General features: G+C 41.1%; 1 protein-coding gene across 2 annotated transcripts in view; it reads left to right on the forward strand.

The window, feature by feature from the left end:
- The first annotated feature begins 313 nt into the window (after positions 1-313).
- The window catches only part of LOC149257413 (Ubiquitin-conjugating enzyme family protein), a 310163-nt gene continuing 289885 nt past the window's right edge, over positions 314-20591 (forward strand). The window contains exon 1 of one of the 2 annotated variants that reach the window (XM_089414286.1): positions 314-545. In XM_089414286.1, the coding sequence (XP_089270412.1) occupies positions 539-545 (7 nt within the window). In that variant the 5' untranslated portion in view covers positions 314-538. The remainder of the gene's footprint in view (positions 546-20591) is intronic. The other variant, XM_089414281.1, reaches the window with a different exon arrangement.

The following is a 20591-nucleotide window of genomic DNA, read 5'->3' on the forward strand; positions in this document are numbered from 1 at the left end:
GATTTAACTACTAAAATTTCTAAAAATATACATACTCTACCCCTTTAAATTTAAATTTATAAATCTCCTACCAGTAAAAACATATTCTTAATCATTTAACCCATTCAAATTATATATATAGATAAAATAATAAACAAATATTTTTAATTATTAAAACTATTCAAAATTTTCATATTTACATTTTAAACTAAAATTCTTGCCATGTGCTTGTACCCGTATAAAAGTTTCTCCCACATACCAAATGAAATGAGAAAAAGCCCAACGAAAAAAACAACAAAACCAAACACAATAAATATAAAACCCAAAGGAACCATAAATTTATGAAATTGAATTCAAAACATAATGTATGGTATCTCGACAAGACGAATGGGCAAATTCAGTTCGAAGTAAAGTGACCTGGGTACTCCATATCTATATCTCACTGGTCTTCTGTACTCTTCAATCTGATTTCGGGGCAGAGCACGATAGCCTGCTTTCCGAATCCACGATTAACTCGGCTCTGTAAAACGGACAAACTAGTTCCGGTCATTCATCCACAATGACAGGTAAGTGATTTCTGTGATTAAAATCTTCACGTGGTTTCTATGATTAAAATCTTCATTTTATTCAATACAGAGACATCAATTTTTGTCCGTCCTATAACTGAGATTTTGGTTGGTAAAGTACAAATTGATCCTGTACAGTGATTTTTGCTCAACAAGTATTTGCATCTTCAATTGATGAAATTTCATCTGTTGGGCATTAGGCGAATCTAGTCGTTCATTGATCCCGACATACGATCAATCCCAATTCTTTAATCCTGCTTCTCCGAAACAGGCTTATTAGGTTTTAAAGGTTATGTCTGTAGTAAGGGCTTGGGTGCCGTTTGCAGTTAGTCTGGGTGGTTTGGGCTGAACTATGGCCAAGGTTAAGTTTTTGCATTTAATAAAATCCCTTTTCATGTTCCATGGTTTCCGAATGACGCACAACAGGAAACCATCATCGACGCAGATACGACCTGTGCCTCTACTGTCATTATTTGCCTGGAAAAGTGGAGACGATCTCAGTAACCAGTGAAGAGGATCGGTCATTCTAAAACCTGACTAATGTTTTCTCTTTCTTTCAGCTACTGAAACACATTTGTTAAGGCAGAAGCACCATGAAACTCCATAACACTGGACACAACAACTACGTAAACATGGCTCCCTCTCTGCCTTAAAACAGCTCTTTACTGTGTGGGGCATGCCCACCAGGATTTGAACTTGTATCATATCGGTGTAAAGCTCCCATACATAGTTACCACTCGACCACAGTCCAGTGGACATCTGGCCACTGCCATTGTTCTTTTTCGTGTCTCTGCAATCAGCATCATTTTAAATCCAGTTTGTTTTTATTGGCATGCGGTTGCCTGTTAGCTGCTTATCGATGTGATGAACCGAGAAGCATACGAGTGCAATGAGTGTTTTATGCTAACTTGACATAGAAGTTTTAACAAACAAAGATAGGCATGTAAAGTGCAAACAGCAAGTTTTCTCCTTTTAACTTTTGAGTAGATGGTGGCCGTAAATCCACTATCACATGCCTGCAGACGTAGTTGCATATGTGTAGTTCAAAATTATTCTATCTCTACATTAAATGCTGTGTTACATATCTTCAGATTCAATACAAAATTTGTGGATAGTCTATGAAGACTCCAACTTTCTGCTAATTAAGCATCATTTCAAAAGGAGCGCCTCAACTTTTTGGTTGATTTCTCCAAACTGTCCATCTTTGTGGCTGTAGCAAATTGATTATATATTTCTCAGACGCTCTTCTTATCATGGTTTTGACATCATGCTTAAACATGGCAATCCTATGTATAAAACCCTTTTTTGGTTAACTTTGACACACTTATATATCCAACTCTAGTCTCTTATTCAGATGTATCTCAACTTCTCTAATCACTGACCATCTCTCCAGAGCGCCTCCCCCCTTTTAGATTCTCCCTTGATGCTCTGAGCCATCTTCTATGGTCTAGACAGATACTGAATCAATGCATTAGAGAGGATATCTACAGATTGCACATTTAGTTCACTTGGACTTCACCCCCGACAAGCCTAGGCCTGAAGATGTCCTTCTACCTTGAGCACTTCTTGGAGTTGTTGAAATTTTGATGCTCTATGCTGTTACAATCACTTAAATCCAGAAGTTCTTTATGCTGCAAAACAAGTTAAGTAATTGTTGGTAGAACATAAACCATATGCACAATTGAAGACAAACAAGAACTCAATGAGACACACAGAAGTTAGGTCAATGACCAGGGCAAAACCCTCAAGGGGAAAGCCCAACCAGATTATTCTTCTATTAGAAATCAATTGTTTAGCAGAGATACAAAGTACAATGAGAGAATGAAGAAGTTCACCTAAATCTGAAGAAGATCTCTGACAACAGTAGCTGATGCAAACACTGATCAATTTGGCTCTCCAAGATCTATTCTTGCTCTTCAAGACTCTTTCTCTCTCTCTCAATATTCCTCTAGACACTCCAACTCTCTCTTTCTCAAGTTCGAATCCTCTTCTCACAAGCACAAGTAAGTGTGTCAAGTGAGGATGAGAGGCACAAATATATAGGAAGAGCAAGGAGGTTGAATTCATGACGAAGTAACTCCTATGCCTTGAGGAGGAGTTACATATGCCAAAATAGGAGTGTAACTTATGTCATAAAGGAGAGGAGTGTAACTTATGCATTGAGGAGAAAAGTGTAACTTATGCATTAAAAGGTGTAAGAAGAATATTTTTATGACGATTCATTAAATTGTGTAAGAGAGTGTAAGATGTGTGTAAGAGCATTAAAGAGAGAGAGGAATGAATCCATTAAGAGAGAGAGAGAGAGAGAGAGAGAGAGAGAGAGAGAGTAACATATGCATTAATTGAGGGGAGTTACATATGACATGATTGAGTCTCATGATTGAGAGATTTGAATTTCTTTTTAATAATAATATAATAATATCATAAAGAGGATAATAGTAGCAATAATAATAATATTGATGATTAAGTTAAAAATTAAACAATTGAGATTGATTAAAGACAAGTTAAGTGATTTTCCATCATTCATATATATATATATATGATTATGAATTGATGGAAAGTGATTTACTATTTTTGGAAAGTCATGGTTGCAAAGATAAACATGACTTTCTATTTAGAAAGTCACTTTAGAAAGGTCGGAAATGAAATTTTATTTAAGGAAATTCATCCCATAACTGTCAATTTTCAACAGGAGTTGCAAGATGGTATCGTTGTCTGCTCCCCATACACACATAGACATTGGATGCACTCATTTAGGATCCCCTTAGATAAATTCGAGTTTATTCTCATAAACTCCGAGTGGAGACTGACCACAATATACCATGATCTGATAGGATATGCCAGATGTGTCACCTACAGGAGCCAGAGACCACCTCATTTTTAGGTGCCCCCTATATTATGAGATTAGAGGGCATTTCCATTGCCTCTATAGAGATTCAAGGGCTCCCTCTCTACCTTCTTTGATATCTCGATCAGAGTTGCTTAACCCTCTTCATCAGGGACATTCAAACACAGATCTTTGGCCTTACATATGTCACATTGCATGGGGATGACCAAATGATCACATCATACTTTCAAGTGGATACGACTAATTTAAGTAATAAGCGACTAGTTGAGTTCCAGAGTACTTCAGATAGTAGAGTAGTGAGACATCGGTCTCCCCTCGGCCCCCCGCTAGAGGAGGTTGACTGATATCCTCGAGACTGATTCGATGGTGCCGAATAGCACATCAGTTTATGCATGTCCATAGCACCAAAGGGATTAGTTCTAAGCGGATCTAGAGCAGGGTGTCCCTCAGACAGATTCTGTCCCAACCACAACAGAGTAGCCAAAGGCTTATCCAAATATTTTTCCTTTTTGTCTCGGTTGTTAGGAGTATCCCTCGCTCCTTCCTTTCACCCTAGGATCATGCAGCGGGATTCCTAGATAGGCTCAAGAGGACTCAGATAGTGAACCAACGCCTCGATTTGTTGGAAAATGCAATATGGAAGCTATTAAATCAAATTTTCCTCAACCTTAGTATTTGCTTGTGAGCTTTATTTATCTTCTTGTGTTTCTTTATTAGATCTTTTCATCAAACAAATATCAAGTGCAAAACAGTAAAGACAATGGACACAAAAATTAAGCTCCAAGCCAGGGCAAAACCCAAAAAATCTCCTCTCTTCTTATAGAATTTGCTTCAAATGAGACAATCAAAATCCAAACCCTAGACCAAGTCCTCCAAGTACCAAGTCAACCCTCCAAGGAGTCCTTCCAATAGGATCAACTCAATCCTGCTTCAACTAGCTTCCAATGTCGACTTCGACTATGCAACTTAGGCCCTATAGCTGTTGCAAAAACTCTAATATTTGCACAAACAGTTCTTCAAGGGATCCTTCCTTGACCAAAACAGATCTTCCCAAAATCAACGAGGTCAAAACAAAGTATTTGCTCTTCCAACAACTTGATACTTCAACTTGATCTCCTGCAATTCAAACCTGCAATTTTGGCCTTCCTGGACGCTGTAGAAACCCTAGATTTCACATGTTTGAGAGAGATAGAGCCCAAAAATGAACTTCCTTCTTCTTGGATTCTCCTTGCCTTCTAGTCCTTTGCTTTCCCTTTCTTGCTTCTCCTAGCTCTAGATCGAACTTCTTCTTGAGAGATCAAACTTGTGAGTGAGTCAGTGTCAAATGAGGTCGAATTTGCTTCTATTTATAGCCTTTCCAAGGGGTCGAATTCCCTCCTTTAGGCCGACATGAAACTGCTAGGACCGACTTGTACTTTGGAGGTTTCCAGGACCTTCTAGACTCACAATAAATTCTTTTACAAGTTATATCTTGCCCAGAAGGGTCTTACAAACATGATGTTGACTCTCTTGGCTCATGACAATAAATCCTATGACCTAACAAACCCTGGAAGCATGAAGAACACGCTTCTACTTAGAACATCAATAAGAAGCATGCAACCCATGCTTTAAAATAATAACTTTTCTTTCTTCTTTTGTTTGTTACATAAGATATACATATTGAAATGAGTACAACAACAATTATGAAGATTGAAACTAGTTACATTTCCAACATGATCGTGCTCCTCGCTGTCAATTATCAGACTTGGGCATTCTTGACATCATGGACCTTATGTTCAACTCTCTCTCTCCATGGGCTCTTCATTGGGCCGTTGATACGGTTTTATACATGTTCATGTTCATGAGGATGTCTTATTGTTTGTATTTTTCATTACTTCATTTTGCATATAGTTTTTGTATTAGATTTAACTTTTCTAGGAGTGGCATTTGCACTCCCACATTGTACTTGTACTGGATGTATCCTCTAGTCCCATTGACCTACTTTTGTGGTCATTTGTTGGACATTAATAAAATTATCTTATCCGATCTTATCTTCTCAGAGTCTTAATTTTGTTGCTTCTCCATGGCTAATCCTTTTTTTCATGTAATGATGCATCCCACACTCCGACCCATAGGCAACAATGAGATATTCCTCATGGCTCATGAAAGCCTCAACTGGGTTACAAAGAGCCAACATGTCATTAGTGGGATTTGAACTTGGGTGGGAAGGATAACAATTCTTCCTCTCAAAGCGTCTGAGCTAGGCCCAATTGACTCACGACTGACCTTTTTTATGACCACACTTCAATAATAGCTATGGTTATTTTCTTATGCAAGTGCTCGATAAATTTTATAGTATTTTTTTTTGAAAATATTTCTTCTATTTTGTAAATATTATCGAACTTCTATAATATCCTGTAAATATTTGTAAAAGAAAAGATAGGTAACCATAAATAAAGTAGATGCTGACAACGAAAAGAACTAGACCACATATGATGGTGAATTGTATAACATATGAAAATTGAAATGAAAGCACTTGGAATGAAGAATGGCGATCCTTAGATGTATAAGTTTGGTGCTTAAGCCTCTAATCAAGCACCCATTCTAAATAAATCCACTAAAATAGTAGTCCTCCTAGTGATTGGATGACTTTGAAGACACCGTTTCGGGGAAATAGTAGATATTGATGATATGGAATGATTCATGGTATAGTGTTGCTAATACGGAAACTTCTAGCAAATGGTCACTATGCACATGGGCATACCATTGACAAAATTCCCAAACCTTTAAAACAAGGAGAATTGTAATATGCTAGGGCAATTTTGGCCCTATATTTTCCTTTGAAGTGACTAGGATTTCAATAAATTTTCGTGTATTGTGTACAATCAAATAATTGCAACATATAAATATCAACACTGTAATAATTCCTATAGTGCAATTCTATAGTACATCTTCAAATGGTTTTAGTACAATCCACAAACTACAGTTAAATTTGAAGTAGAACAGTGCTCCAAGAGTAATCAATTGAATAACTTATCAATAGATAGAAACCATACCAATCCAGTAGACTACAACAATTTATGAAATATAGCAACATTCCAATAGAGAATAGTTCTACCTCTAACCTGATAACCTTATAATTCTGTGTATGCCTTCATATAACTCAATATTCCTTAAACCTTTCCTTAGTATCATGTCGAATTCTGTATTCAATAATCCAGTGTCAAGATAGAGTCTCGAACATAGCCCGTAGATTGATGAATACTATACAATTTCCTGTCGACTTTAATACTAGGTATGTTTCAGACTCATGCTTCTTCAGTAGCCTCGACTCTGCCTATTTAAGTCCTACGCCTTCCTTGGGAAACCTTCATGTGCTTAGCTTCACACTTTCTGCCTGTCTCGGACCTAGGCGTTTAGACTAAAGCATTTCTTAGGAAGTCGTCTGTGCTCTGTGCACGATCCATCCTCTTCCAAGTTTACTCGTCTGATATAGGATCTCCACGGAATGACCTCAGAAAGAACTCAAAGAACTAATAATGATGCTCAGTGTCATTTACCCTTCAGATCACCAATGATACTTGATTTGCCATAGTCTTGCTTTTGGAAAAATTGATCTATGTACTTTGTAGTTACAGGATGGTGGGAGCCCTAGATCCCAAACTTTCGCTTGTCCTTAGAACAATCAATTTGCTCTAGGAATAGACTTCACTTATCACAGGAATAATTTGAATGCCCTCAACAGGTACGCCTAACTCAGGGAAACCCTTACTTCGACTCCTATCTTAGGAGGAGATTAATGATGTTGGCTAGATTTACAGTGAACTTCCACAGAGAACCTCGTTGCTTCTCTTATGATATTCCTATGCCTAGCACAAAGATCAAAACCAGTAGAAATCTCGTTGCCCTCCAGAACGTATTCCTATGCCAGAACAAGAACCAACAGATAATTTTTGCCTTCCAGATCTCTTTCCTGTGCTAGAACATAATAAGAAAAATAGCGGATGTGTTAACTAGGGTGGAATCTTTCACCACCGAAATTGACAAGAAGAAAGGGGTCTTAAAACCCTCAGAGCTAATGCTCAAGAAACAAATGAGATGATCCACAATGATGATCCAAAATGAATCCAATCCTCTTATTTTTATATATTTCCAAAAGGGGTCTCTTCTGCTTAATTGATTGAGTAAATTTTACTCCAAACCTCAATTTTGGGCTTCTTTGCCCAACTGCCCCAGAACTTGCCCAAAATTGGATATTTTGGGGTTTTCCCCTTTATTGAGGACTGTAGCTTATGGGGATCGATAGGGTATTACGTCCTTCATTCATTCTCAATTTATAGAGGACATTATAGTCCCCCGTCCTCAAAATTGCTTGCCCTCAAGCATTTGCAGATTCAGGTGCTGCAAAACTCATTCTCCTTCCCATGTTGCATCCTCTTCCGGTAGATTCTTCCATTTGATAAGGTATTCTAGAATTACTCTTCCTCTTAACTTCTTTTTCTCGCACGACCATGATTGTCTCTGGAATGAGTTGTAGTTGTCCTTCTTCGTCTAATGGTGGCAATTCGATAGAGGTGGTGACTTGCTATCTCACAGCCTTCTTGAGGCACAACACATGGAATACAGACTAGGCGTCAATTTTTCTGTGCCGCTCTTCTTAAGTGAAGATTGCCTATAAGGTTGCAATCTCAAGAAAACGAAGTCTCCTACTTCAAATCCGCGTTCTGTTTGATGTTGGTTTGCGTACATCTTTTGCCAAATTTGAGCAACCTTAATGTTTTCCTTGACTACCCTGAGAATGCCTTGACTCGCCTGTATCCAGTTTTTAGCAATAGGTGCCTTGTTGTCTCCAAAAATCCTGTCGATAAAGGATGGTGCATTATAACCATATAATGCTTTGAAAGGCGTCATCCCAATGGATAAATGGTAGGTGGTATTATAACAATTCTTTGCAAGGTACAATTATTTGATCCATGCTTTTTGTTGACACATCACATAATTATGCAAGTACCCTTCAATCTACTTATTCACGATTTCTGTCTGCCCATCTGTTTGTGGGTGATAACTAGTGTTAGGGGTTAATTCTATCCCCATTAGCCTAAAGAGCTCCTGCCATAATGCACCCATAAACTCGCTATCCCGATCACTGACTATATTTTTCGGCAATCTGTGGAGTTTGAAGACTTCTTTGAAGAAGAGTTCTGCTACTTGTTTGGCCGAGTAGTGAGTTGAGATTGCAAATAAGTGCGTGAATTTTGTCAATCTATCCACCACGATATAGATACAATCTTTGCCTTGCGTTTTGGGTAACCATGTGATGAAGTCCATTGAGATGCTTTCCCATTTTTGTTTTGGAATTTGGAGAGGTTGGAGAAGCCTGCAGGATGTGTGTGATCGTCCTTATTCTACTGGCATGTCACACATTCCTTGATGCATTTCATCACATCTTCCTTGAGACCTTTCCATGAAAATCATTCCATAATCCGTCGGTAGGTTTTGAAGAACCCCTGATCTCTAACTAATGGGATGTTATGCATAACCTTCAAAATCTCCTCCTTGAGGGCGTATTCAAGAACTAGGTATATCTTGTCTTTGTAGTAAATAATATCATTGACTATTTTGTACCCGTCATCTTGAATGATTTTGTTGGTTAGTGCACATGCAAACTAGTTCTTGGTGTATTCTGTTGAGAGATGAGCCTTCCAACCTTTTGCAAGTTCTATGAGGGAACACACTACTAGTTTCTTGGAAAGTGCACCGGCTATAACATTCCTCTTCCTCTTCACATACTCAATATCAAAATCATAGGCTTGGACTTTACTTACCCACTTTACTGCCATTTGTTCAGGTCGTTTTACTCCAAGAAATGACGTAAATTATTATGGTTTTGTCCTGACTACGAATCTGTTTCCCAGCAAGTATTGTTTGAACTTTGCCAAAGCGTGCATGATAGCAAGCATCTCTTTGTTGTATATGGAGTAAACTCTCTCTGCCTCCTGGAGCTTTTGACTTTCAAATGCAATGGGCTGGCCCTTTTGCATTAAAACATGTTAAAATTGGCAACTAGGGCCAAACTCCATGTGGGTCATCTTATTAATCGAAGCTGATATTTTTCTTGGATCCCTCTCATTGAGAGGTGTAGGATTGATCTAAAGATCATCCGATTCGGATAACTATTCATGGAGATATGAATTTATTTGTGTTATGGGACAATTCGTCAAGGCCGGCCAATAACCAAATAAACCCCACTTGTGTTCAACGTTTTAGTATAAATAGAGGTGGCCTTCAAGTCATTTCAACACACTTGAGATCTCTTCCTCTCTACTTGTCTTTGGGTTTTAGTAGGAGGAGAGATCCTAAGGGATAAGACTGCCCTAATCCAGAGGGCAGACGCCAGAACTACCGGAACTATTTGGAATAGAAGTCGGAACTGCCGGGAATAGATGGAACTGCTGGAACTGCCGGAAAAGTCGGAAATGCCGGAACTGCCAGAAAATTTGGAAAAATCAGAACTGCCGGAAAAGTTGGAACTGCTGGAAAAGACGGAAATGTCGAAAAAGTCGGAAACGCTGGAACTGCCGGAAAAGCTGGAATTGTTGGGACTGCCGAGAACAATTGGAACTGCTGGAAAAGCCGGAATTGCCAGAAAAGCTGGAATTGCTGGGACTGTCGGAACTGTCGAGAACAATCGGAACTGCTGGAAAAGCCGGAACTGCAGAGAACAACTGGAACTGCTAGGAACAGCCGGAACTGCCAGAATTGCCGGGAACTGCCGAAACAACCGGAGCATCTGTCTCCGAAGGAGAGCAGCATGCAAGGGACAACTAATTAACATTGGGACAATTGTATGGTACTTAGCAGCAAATACACCAAGCATGCAATATTATAGGCACAGCTAGCATGCAAGGGACAACTAGCATGAAACGACAAGCATGCTAAGGACGACAAGCAAGCAAGGTGTAGCCAACACATAGGTCAGGATGGCAACATGGTGCAGCAATGGCACATAATACAGTACAGTGATGGGTACAACCATGATTAATGAAGCGTGATGAGATGCAGCATAGTGATGATGGGTGCAGCATGGTGCAGCGCGATGAGGTGCAGCATGATGACGAAATGCAGCACAACGATACGTGAAGGAGTCACCTTGGAGGATCAGTTGAAGCAGCATGTCTTCAATTGATCTCATGTATCATCTTCTTAGAGATGATCTATGCTTTTATCTAGATAAGTCAAAGTGTTGACTTCTGTTGTAAACGTACTCTCTCTCTCCGTGCTGAACTATTAAAGAACATATAAGAAGAAATGATCAAGGGTTTCCCCACATTGGGGTTTGTCCTTGGCTAGCACCACATCTTGTGTCCTCCTGTCTTGGCATGTCTTCTGCGATTTATGTTTATGTTCTATCTGCAGTTTACTTTAATGCTGATGTGATTGCTAATCTGGAAAAGATATTGAGCTAACTGTGAAAATTGAAATAAATTGCTCTAAGCATAGAACATACCTAAAATTAACAAAACAACCCTTATTCCTTCTCTTGATGCATCACATTCTAATACAAAGGGTTGATTGAAATCGGGAAGGGCCAAGACTAGACATGAGCTCATCACTTCTTTGAGCTTGTTGAACATTTTGCCTACTACTTCTGTCCACCTAAATGCTCCTTTCTTCATCAAATTGGTTAATGGTGCGCTTAATTGAGAGAACCCTTTGACAAATCGCCGGTAATAGCTGCAAATCCCGAAAAATCCTCGCAACTCAGTGAGATTCTTAGGTGTGGGCCAATCCAATATTGCTTGAATCTTCTCTTGATGAACCTATATACCCTTTGCACTAATTATATGTCCCAAATAGAGGATCTCTGTCATTCCAAACTTGCATTTTGATGCCTTGGCATAGAGTGGCTGTTCCTGCATGATGCTCAAGAATTTATCCAAATGTTCCAAGTGGTCATCTCATGTCTTGCTGTAAATGAGAAGGTCGTCAAAGAATACTAATAAAAACTTCCTTTGTTGCTTGTTGAAGATGTTCTTCTTGCAAGATTGGAAAGCGGCGGGAGCATGGGTTAGTCCAAACGGCATGCTGTTTTTGGCACGTCTTGCTCTTGAACTCGGATTTGATGATACTCTGATTGTAAGTCAATCTTTGAAAAATATATTGCTCCATGAAGCTCGTCCAGTAACTCATCGATCCTGGGAGTAGGATACCTATTTTTGATGGTTTTCTTGTTGAGAGCTTAGTAATGAATACACGTCCTCCACGTGCCGTCCTTTTTTTCACCAAAACCATGGATGAGGTGAACAAACTCGAGCTAGGTCTGTTATGGTCCATTGCTAATAATTCCTAGATGGTCTTCTCTATCCCGTCTTTGAATTTCTTTGGATGTCGATATGGTGTGGTGATTACGGGCTTAGCCCCTTCTTCCAATTCTATAGTATGCTCAAATCCTCTTTTAGGAGGCAATCTTGGGGGAATATCACCAAATACTTGATCATGCTTGTCAAACACTCGTTGAATGTCTGCTCTGTATTGCGGTTTGTTACAGCTGCGAGTCTTTTGGCTCGTAACCCTGCATTCTGCTGCATATGCTACATCTTCGTGTCTAAATATGGCCTCCATTCTTCTGGCAGATACGACTTGTGGGCCCCCATTAGTCAAGCTCCTCAAAACTACCTTACTTCCATCAAGGGATTTAAATTCCATTTCCAAAGCTTGTAGTCCATAGTGTGTTTCCCCAACGAATATAGCCATTGAACTCCCAATACCATATTAATATCTGCAAGATCTATTACGTAAAAGTCGCTAGTGAAAGTATAATTACCAAGTGTTACACTCAAACCTGGAATCATCCGTGTTCAATCTAAGTTGTATCCATCTGCTACTATTACGTCAAGGCCCTCAAATTCTTCGGTGGGAAGTCCTCTCCTTGCTACTAATGCTGCATCAATGAAGTTGTGTAGCTCCTCCATTAATTAGTGCTGTGATGCATTATCCTTTGACAACTCCCTTGATCCTAAAGGTGTAATACTTGGGCGTGCCTGAAAAGATTGCAATCTTTTTCATCTTGTTTGTCAAGTTGTCTATGATCCTCCAGGCTTGACCTGTGGCTTGAGGAGCCACGACCCAGGGGCATCTAAGCCGTTAAAGTCACCCAAGGATCGCACTTGGCCTAGGCCACACCAATTGGTTGGATTTTTAGCATGTCTACACCCCCTAGCACAAGGCACAAACACCCTCTGTGAGGTTTGGTCCTGGGTCGCCTTGCTGACATGGCCCATCCTCAACCGGTTGTGCTTGTGGGACTTGACGAAAGGGTTGCAATCTTAACCTATGGTCGTGTCTTATTTTCTTCGTTGGACCTTACCTCTCCTTTCGCTTCTGCTTGTGGTGGTTCCTCCTGGGGGCTGCTAGGCTTTTCTTGTTCTTTTACTTTCTCTTGTGATGATTCTCCTTCAACATTTGAAGTGGGTTCCTCTCCTTCTTGCTCATCATCAGAGATTACTTGGATGTAGTGAATTTTTCCCTTACTTAAGCAGCAACGTCTTGGTTCCCATGGCTCCTTGCAATTGAAGCATAGTGTCTTGATCCAGGTGGCTCCAAAAACGCTCTGAATTCAGAAGTGGATTTGGAAAAACTCAAAAATCAAAGTTGGTGGATTGAAGTGAAACCAGGGTTAGATCAAAGATCTCGTTGCAAGCTTTCCAACGGTGCGAATGACACCTTAATCCGAGTTCGTATGTGAAAGTTATGGCGAGTCAAAGTTTTGGTCAAACTAGGTCTTATCGCAGCCACTAATGAGACAACAATTTGGCACTTATCGACGACCGATTCTGGTGGCCAGAACGGGCGAATTTGTCGCCTCGTTAATTTGTCGGATAAACCCCAAAATTTGGTCAATATTTTTTGAATTATATATATATATATATATATATATATATATATATATATATATATATAAACAATTAATAAAAAAGGGGGTGGGCCGAGTCCCACAGATCCGCCCACCCCACCGGTCACTATATATTATATATTTAATTGGGGGCGGGCTGCTGTGGGCGGAGTTGCCACACAACTGTTAAACGACATAACAATTATGGAGAGGGGCCGACGGGGGTCGAACCCGCCTGGCTGCTTTGGTCGGTCCCAAAATCAAACAAACCGCCAACATAAATAGTCACGGCCACAAAAAATAAAATGACCAACGCACCAATTAAAAAGAAAACAACCGAAGTTTTTGGGTGTTGAGATTTGGTACCGGAGGATAGGTGGTTCCCTAAGGCTTTGATCTTTGGCCTAGGGAAAAGTGTCAAAAAGAATTTAGTTTTTTTCTCCTAAAGTGACTTTATAATTTTTATAAAGTCAAATCTAATTTAAAAGTGACTTTAATTGATAAAGTTACTAAAGTCTAATTTTAAAGTGACTTTAATAAAGTCAATGTAAAATTAGAAAGGAAAAGTGATTTTGGAAATAAATGACTAAGTGGGTCTTTATTAAAGTGGGGTGAATTAAAAAATAGAAAGTGAGATTTAAATGAGCATTTAATCTCAGCCCTAGATCTCAATCTATTTCAGCCATTGGATTTAGGGATCACCCAAAAGTCACTTAGGATTAGATTAAAGGAGGAAAAGGAGGAAAAGGTCATTAATTCTTTTATGAGCAGATTGAGAGAAGGAGAGCAAGAGAGCAAGGGAGATTTTTGGATAGTGAGGAGAAGGAGTTTCAGCAAGTCCGTACAGCGGAGTTTCAGCAAGTTCGTATAGCTGAGTTTCAGCAAGTCGAGGGCAGAAATCCGTACAGCTGTACTGCTATTTTTCAAGGAGGCCGTACAACATTTATTGCTATTATGTTTTGCTGTTTGCAAGTTTTCCCAGTTGGCTGTGAGGCACGGAAAACGAGATAAGTTGTAAAATTTGCTTGCTGATTTTTTACTGAATATTTCTCATTGTAAAAAGCATTTTCCAGAAATAAGGAACTCTCGAACTTGTTTTCTCCAAGAGTTGTAGGGGATTTTTCTAGGGTCACCTTGACAAAAAATCACTGTGTTTAAATGAGTTAAATGGCTGTTTGTATGTGCTGATTTTTATATTTTTGCATTTTCCAGTGTTCTGTAAAATTTCCAGAATTTGTGTTTTCAGCAAAATTTATTTTTCAGTTGTTGAATGTATGGATATGGGAAAGGGCATTTAACTATTTTGGAGAAATAAGGTGAAACTGAAAACCGGGGTGGGAAATGAGAAATTTTTACATGGTATCAGAGCTTGAGTGCTGAAGTGCAGTTTGGAACAGCAAGGAGGAAAATTACAGCTTGCTGATTTTTTCACTCAGAAAATTCTAGCAAGCTGATTTTTCACAAACAACAGTTTTATCTTTACTACTGCAGTGCTATTTTTCAGTTTTAGGACAACAGGATGTCATTGGGATTGAGGGTGGAGGATAGGTTGGATGGGCATACAAATTACAGCGTTCGGAAGGAGAGAATGCAGAGTATCTTTCAGGAGGCAGAAGTCTGGGACATCATGGTGCATATCACACAGAACCCTGTTGCTGTGCCTACTGATACTACTCAGTTGGCTGAGTATAATAAAAAGAACAACAAGGGTAAGAGACTGATTCTAGACGGAATCAAAGACCATTGCATTCCTCATGTGAGAGGAAAGAATAATGCCCATGAGATGTGGACAACATTGTCCAATCTCTACCAGAGTACCAATGAGAACTGGAAAATGGTCCTGAAGGAGAAGCTGAAGACCATTAAGATGGGTAATGATAGTGCAGCTGGATATCTCACAAAGATTACTAATGTGAGAGATGAGTTGGCAGTAGTTGGAGAGGACATTCCACCCACTGATTTGGTGCAGATTGCAGTGAATGGCCTCCCCCGTTCATGGATGAACTTTGCTGATGGGGTTTGTGCACGTGAGACCCTTTCCACATGGGAGAGGTTTTGGGATGATTGCATTCAGACAGAGATCAGGAAAGGTCAGCTTGGGGCAGCCAAGCCAGTTGAGCAGGATGAGGATGTAGCACTGTCGGCAGGAGGCAAGAAAGGCAAAGGTACAGGTAAACATGATAACACACAAAAGGACTATTCCAAGGTGAAGTGTTGGAAATGTCAAAAGATGGGACACTATTCAGTTGTGTGTCCGGAGAAGAAGAAGAAGAAGGGGAAGAACCAGAGCATGGCAACTTCAGCAGAGGTTGAGGACTTTGCAGTTCGTTTTGATCGGGAGTTTGGGTTCACTACGTATGAGTCCTCTAGTGCAGGATCACCTACCACATAGGTTCAGAGGGAGCATGCTTTTCCCTTGATTAGCGGAGCATCTTCGGGTATCTGGTATGTGGACAGTGGGGCTTCACGTCACATGACAGGAGTTCGTGAGTACTTCTCAGAGCTTTCAGAGAGTGGCACTGATATAGAGGTAGTACTCGGTGATGACAGAGTTGTTAGAGCAGTCGGGGTGGGGACACTGACATTTCAGAGGGAGTCCAAACCTCCCTTGAAGGTGACATATGTTCTTTATGTGCCAGGGATGAGGAAGAACCTCATATCCGTCTCAGCTTTGGAGGACAGAGGATATGAGGTACTGTTCAGGGGAGTACAGGTGTTGATGTATCCCAGGGGCACTCCAGCTGATTCAGCTAGAGTGATAGGTGTACGCCATGCAAAGGTGTACAAGTTTGCATTCCAGCCCCTTTTGGCATTGAGCAGTAGTACCGACAACAGAGCTAACAGTTCTGAGCTGTGTGAGATTTGGCACCGCAGGATGGGGCATATGTATCATGGAGCCTTGAGGACATTGCGGGAGATCACTACAGATGTGCCAGATTTCAGTACTGATCACTTTGATACTTGCAGAGGATGTGTGATGGGCAAGTTTGCCAAATCCCGTTTTCCTAGCAGTGACAGCAGAGCGACTGGGATACTTGATTTGATTCATTCCGATGTGAGCGGTCGGATGTCTCATGTTTCCTTGAGTGGATATGAGTACTATGTTTTATTCATTGATGATCACTCCAGGAGGACCTGGATTTATTTCTTGAACGACCAAGAGTGAGGTCTTCAAGCGGTTTCAGGAGTTTAGAGCTCTTGTGGAGACACACACAGGTCGGAAGATCAAGTCCCTGAGGTCGGACAATGGGGGAGAGTACACCCTTGGAGAGTTTGTTGACTATTGTGCGGAGGCAAGCATTAGGAGGGAGTTCACTGTTCCTTACAACCCCCAACAGAACGGGGTTGCGGAGAGGAAGAACAGATCCATCGTAGTGCCAAAGCCATGTTACATGATCAGGGGTTGCCATTGTTCTTGTGGGCAGAGGCCTGCAACACAACTGTTTATTTGCAGAACAGGAGTCCGCATCGTGCCTTGGGGCACATGACTCCGGAGGAGGCTTTTTCTGGGAAGAAGCCTGATATTGGTCATCTTCATATCTTTGGATGCATTACATACTCCTACATACCCAAGGAGAAGAGGACCAAACTAGAGCCCACCGCAGAGAAGGGTATCTTTGTGGGCTACAGTGAGACCTCAAAGGCCTTTCGGATTTACATTCCCGCACAGAGGAAAGTTGTTGTCAGGCGGGATGTGAAGTTCGAGGAGGACAGGGCCTTTAGGAGGTCACGGGAGTTAGAGTATCTGGATCAGCTAGACCCTCAGTAGCAGTTGAGTCAGTCGCAAGGATCCAGTGGGCAGGGATCAGGACGATCCGGAGGTACATCTATGAGGATGTCAGGTCCGTCAGTGAGTAGTGGCTCGCCAAGCCAGAGGGGTGGTGCTCTGGGCAGCATGCAGAGCAGTTCACAGAGCAGTTCACTAGGGAGTCCACTGATGGATAGTTCACACGGTACCTCAGCTTCTACAGGTTCAGGTGCAGGCAGGAGGACAACAAACAGACAGTCAGGGGTTCAGGCTCCTGATGATGATGAGGAGGAGGAGTTTCATTCTCCAGTGGGAGAAGTGCGCTCAGGGAAGAGGAAGCCCAAGTGGCTTCAGGACACCTTGAGAGATGCCACATCTGTTGCTGAGCCTAAGAGGCCGATCAGAGAGAGTAGACCACCTGAGAGGTTTTGTAGTTATATGGCAATGACTACCAGCATCCTTGACTCTGAGCCTTCTAGCTATGAGGAGGCAGCTAGCCAGCAGGTCTGGAGAGAGGCCATGCAGGAGGAGTATTGTTCTATCATGAAGAATGATGTTTGGGAGGTGGTGCCGAGGCCTGAGGACAAATCCGTGGTTACTTTCAGATGGCTTTACAAGGTAAAGCATGCTGCAGTTGGCAGCATTGAGAAATTCAAAGCGAGGTTTGTGGCTAGAGGGTTCTCCCAGGTAGAGGGAGTTGATTATGAGGAGACCTTCGCTCCCGTGGCTCGATATACTTCAATCCGCTCCATTATATCGATAGCAGCAGAGATGGGTTGGAAGATCCACCAGATGGATGTGAAGACTGCATTTCTCAATGGCTTCATACAGGAGGAGGTGTACATTGAGCAGCCACAGGGCTTTGAGGTGCATGGGAAGGAGTCCCATGTGTGCAGACTGAAGAAGGCCCTTTATGTCCTGAAGCAAGCTCCCAGAGCTTGATACTCCAGGATAGATACATACTTGCAGGGGATGGGTTTCACAAAGAGTGAGGCAGATCCGAACCTTTACTATATTGTGATAAGTGAGGAGCCTCTCATTCTGGTGATGTATGTGGATGACTTGGTCATTACAGGTGCATAGAGACTCATAGAGCACTGCAAGAGAGATCTTGCGGCGGAGTTTGAGATGAAGGACATCGGCTTGATGCATTACTTTTTGGGTTTGGAGGTGTGGCAGGAGGAGGGGCATTTCTCCCTGGGGCAGGGGAAGTATATTGTGGACATCCTTGGCAGATTCCACATGGAGGATTGTAAACCCATGCCGACACCGATGATTACCAACTGGAAGAAGCTTCATGCTTCGGATTCCGAGTTGGTGGATCCCACATTGTACAGGCAGCTGATTGGTTCTTTGATGTATTTGGTCAACACTAGACCAGATATTTGTTTTTCAGTCAACACGATGAGTCAGTTTATGTGTGAGCCTAGGAAGGTTCACTGGGTGGCTGCAAAACACATTTTGCGGTACTTGCAGGGGACAATGGATTATTGTCTGGACTACAAGCAGGGGGATGGAGTGAGATTGGCAGGTTATACTGATTTTGATTGGGCAGGTTGTGCTTCTGATAGGAAGAGCACTTCAGGGTACTGTTTTGGGTTGGGTTCAACAGTAGTGTCATGGTTCAGCCAGAAGCAGCAGTCAGTAGCATTGAGTTCAGCGGAAGCAGAGTATATGGCAGCCAGTCTAGCTAGTTGTGAGGCCATCTGGCTTCGCAAGATGTTGTTTGGCTTATTTGGTCAGCCGTTGAGACCTTTAGTGATTTACTGTGATAATCAGAGTTGCATTAAACTCACAGAGAATCTAGTATTTCATGACAGGTCAAAGCATATCGGGATCAAATATCATTTCATTAGAGACTGTGTTCAGAAGGGCGCTGTGAAGCTTGAGTATATTCCCACTGATGAGCAGGCTGCAGATATTCTTACCAAAGCCTTACCATGGGGCAAGCATGACTACTTCAGAGACAAGATGGGTGTGGTGAGGAACACCACCTTCGGTAAGAGGGAGTGTTTAAATTTGGTACCGGAGGACAGGTGGTTCCCTAAGGCTTTGATCTTTGGCCTAAGGAAAAGTGTCCAAAAGAATTTAATTTTTTTCTCCTAAAGTGACTTCATAATTTTTATAAAATCAAATCTAATTTAAAAGTGACTTTAAGTGATAAAGTTACTAAAGTCTAATTTTAAAGTGACTTTAATAAAGCCAATGTAAAATTAGAAAGGAAAAGTGACTTTGGAAATAAATGACTAAGTGGGTTTTTATTAAAGTGGAGTGAATTAAAAAATAGAAAGTGAGATTTAAATGAGCATTTAATCTCAGCCCTAGATCTCAATCTATTTCAACCATTGGATTTAGGGATCACTCAAAAGTTACTTAGGGTTAGATTAAAGGAGGAAAAGGAGGAAAAGGTCATTAATTCTTTCATGAGCAGATTGAGAGAAGGAGAGCAAGAGAGCAAGGGAGATTTCTGGACAGTGAGGAGGAGGAGTTTCAGCGAGTCCGTACAGCGTAGTTTCAGCGAGTCCGTACAGTGGAGTTTCAGCAAGTCGAGGGCAGAAATCCGTACAACTGGACTGCTATTTTTTCGAGGAGGCCGTACAACATTTATTGCTGTTCTGTTTTGCTGTTTGCAAGTTTTCCCAGTTGGCTGTGAGGCACGGAAAACAAGATAAGTTGTAAAATTTGCTTGCTGATTTTTTGCTGAATATTTCTCATTGTAAAAAGCATTTTCCAGAAATAAGGAGCTCTCGAACTGATTTTCCCCAAGAGTTGTAGAGGGTTTTTCCAGGGTCACCTTGACCAAAAATCACTGTGTTTAAATGAGTTAAATGGCTGTTTGTATGTGCTGATTTTTATATTTCTGCATTTTCCAGCATTCTGTAAAATTTCCAGAATTTGTGTTTTCAGCAAAATTTATTTTTCAGTTGTTGAATGTATGGATATGGGAAAGGGCATTTAACTATTTTGGAGAAATAAGGTGAAACTGAAAACCGGGGTGGGAAATGAGAAATTTTTACAATGGGGAGGCCATAGGGGTTGGATTCAGCACCCCTCCCCCCATTTTAGCTATGTCACCAATGTTCCAACGGGGCCACCATTGGGAACTCTGCCACAAAAAATACTAAAACCATTCTTTTCATTGCCCAGCGGACAAAGGTCGAGTATGAGGGCTGAGAGGGCAGAACCATGCTTGGCACGTTTTTCGAGACAAAATCTTGTAGGAATGTTCTTGACGCTTGAGTAATCTTTATATTCCCTTGGAGGTTGATTTTTGACAGAGGTAGAATGATGCTGACTTTATAGTCATTTTTCTCAGAATTTCGCAAGGAGCACAATGGTGAACTCAAAATTTTCATCTGAGCAGCAGAACTCTAGCCAACCACTAGAAGGAATCTTTGGGGAAATCTTTGAGATTCTCGAGGGTCCAAATTTTGACAGTGTCAGAAAGGGGTCATGTTTACAGTCATTTGACATGATTTCGCCCCATGAATTCAACGGTGATGTCTGTTTTTGCAGCTGAGCTTTGCATTTTCAAACCATTCCGGAAAATGGAGGTATAAGAGTCATTTATGTAATTGA

The sequence above is a fragment of the Pinus tabuliformis genome, chromosome 6, assembly GCF_031772625.1.
Source record: "Pinus tabuliformis cultivar Carrire ecotype Pingquan chromosome 6, CPIR1, whole genome shotgun sequence".
Taxonomy (NCBI): Eukaryota; Viridiplantae; Streptophyta; class Pinopsida; order Pinales; family Pinaceae; genus Pinus; species Pinus tabuliformis.